General features: G+C 36.2%; 1 protein-coding gene across 1 annotated transcript in view; it reads left to right on the top strand.

The window, feature by feature from the left end:
• Positions 1–1,347: 1,347 nt before the first annotated feature.
• Positions 1,348–1,893, top strand: part of LOC132191691 (uncharacterized) — a 2,521-nt gene continuing 1,975 nt past the window's right edge. Inside the window, exon 1 of the mRNA XM_059606784.1 lies at positions 1,348–1,879. Coding sequence (XP_059462767.1) covers positions 1,348–1,879 — 532 coding nt within the window. The remainder of the gene's footprint in view (positions 1,880–1,893) is intronic.

Here is a 1,893-nt window from a genome sequence, read left to right as displayed (position 1 = left end):
TTCCATTCATTAAACCGCCTTTTTTTTTTTCTAAACAATTGTTACAGACACTCTGTTTTAAGGGAAATGGAGTGATATTGTCTATTTAATAAATCCTAATATATTTTTGAACCAAAAGCTTTAAAAGTTGATAAATTTAGGTTTCTAATAATTTCTTATTTTATTTTGCTTCATAATCTACTGGGAGAGAGTTTAAAAAAAAAAAAAAACAAAACAAAATGATAGAAAATGGAAAATTACACATACCCTTCAAACCATCACCCTATTGTTAGTGTCCCATCAAAATCAGTAAAAGGACAAAAATGAACTTAACATTTTTCAATAAAATCGATTTTTTCAGAAATAAGACTAAAATATCATTATAAATTTGAAAAATAATAATAATAAAATCCAAAGGGTGGCCAATTCCCCTTCTTTCTTTTTTTTCCCCAAATAGAGTACGTGGTTTTCAGCCGCCTCCAAACCGGCCAGAAGGGGTGATGGAAAAGCTTTTGTTTTCTTAATTAATTGATCAAATATTTTTTTGAATATAACTAATAATTTTTTTCCCGATCAAACCAAATTATTTAAAAATTTGAAAAAAATATTCCAAACCACTGCACAAGAGTTACGAAATTTGCACCAATTAATTGGGGGTATTCAATTAATTTGGTTAATGTGAGTTTAAATTGCAAAACTACATAACATATGATTTGTCACACCACTTGATTTCATAGGACGACATTGCATAAAGTACAGAAGTAGTATGTAATGGCTATGGAATATTGGAAAGGGACCGATGGATGAATAGTATATCTATCCGGCCTGTCTTGTTCATACAGGATTTGCTTGTAAAAATATAATAATTAATCGAAGCTAATAACATTTTGAGTTAAACCTTGTTAAAATTTTTTAAATATTTATTTTTTTATTAAAAAAAAATTACAACAATGTTGCAAAACGCCTAATTAATCTTGATTATTTTTTATTTTATTTTTATATGGGAGGGAGGGGGCATAATGTATCATCACAAACGAGCTGAGGCCATACAAACACATGGCAGGCAATATTACAAATTTACAAAGAACTGATCTTGAAGTACTGGTTGCATTTGGAAATAAGATTAATAAATAACAAAGAAGTAGATATATTTTCTTTTTTCGATAAAATAGATGTTCAAGCACGATATCTGACTCAAAAGGAAATATCAATAAATGGAAGCAAAAGAAATTAAAAGACGACATAATTGAGGGCGAGGGAGGTTGTCGAGGAGAGTATTAGTACTGCATGCATGTGCAGGGTGTTTCAGTACACCACATGTAGAGGATATATTTATGAGGAAGTTGATCAGACTGCTAGGGCTACAGCATGTTTAGCCAGAGCCAGAGGCGGCTCAACCCACGAAGTGTCGAGCCCAAGGGCCAGCCGGTTGGTGGCACCGAGTATAGCTGGTGCCGGGCGGTGCCAGGTGGGACCGGCATAGGAGTCCTCGCTCTCCTCGTCTCCAAGGCTCCAGATATTTCACGTCTGCAAAATGCCATCAACAAGCTCCAAAATTTCCATCCGATTCTCAAGTCCAGATTAATCCATTATTCCACAAACGCAGCCTCCTTCATCACATCTCCGGCTCCATTCGTTCAAATAAAATCACACAGTACTCTAGAATGCCTCTCCAGCCCTGAAAACCACTCCAATATCTCACCCTTCCATTTAGTCCTTGAACATGAACTGAACCAAAACACTTGGTCGTCATCATGCAGCAACACCGCTGACATGCTGTTCTTTGCAAGCATATATGCTCTTCCCAATACAAAGTGGGTTGTGGTGCTCCGGCTTCACCTCTCGGCGTTCGACCGCACCACGGCGGCGTCTCTGCTGAGAGAGTTGCTGGTTTTGATGGGTGAAGGAGAAGAA

Source organism: Corylus avellana, chromosome ca9 (genome assembly GCF_901000735.1).
Source record: "Corylus avellana chromosome ca9, CavTom2PMs-1.0".
NCBI classification, from domain to species: Eukaryota; Viridiplantae; Streptophyta; class Magnoliopsida; order Fagales; family Betulaceae; genus Corylus; species Corylus avellana.
This window is presented reverse-complemented; position numbering and strand designations above follow the sequence as displayed.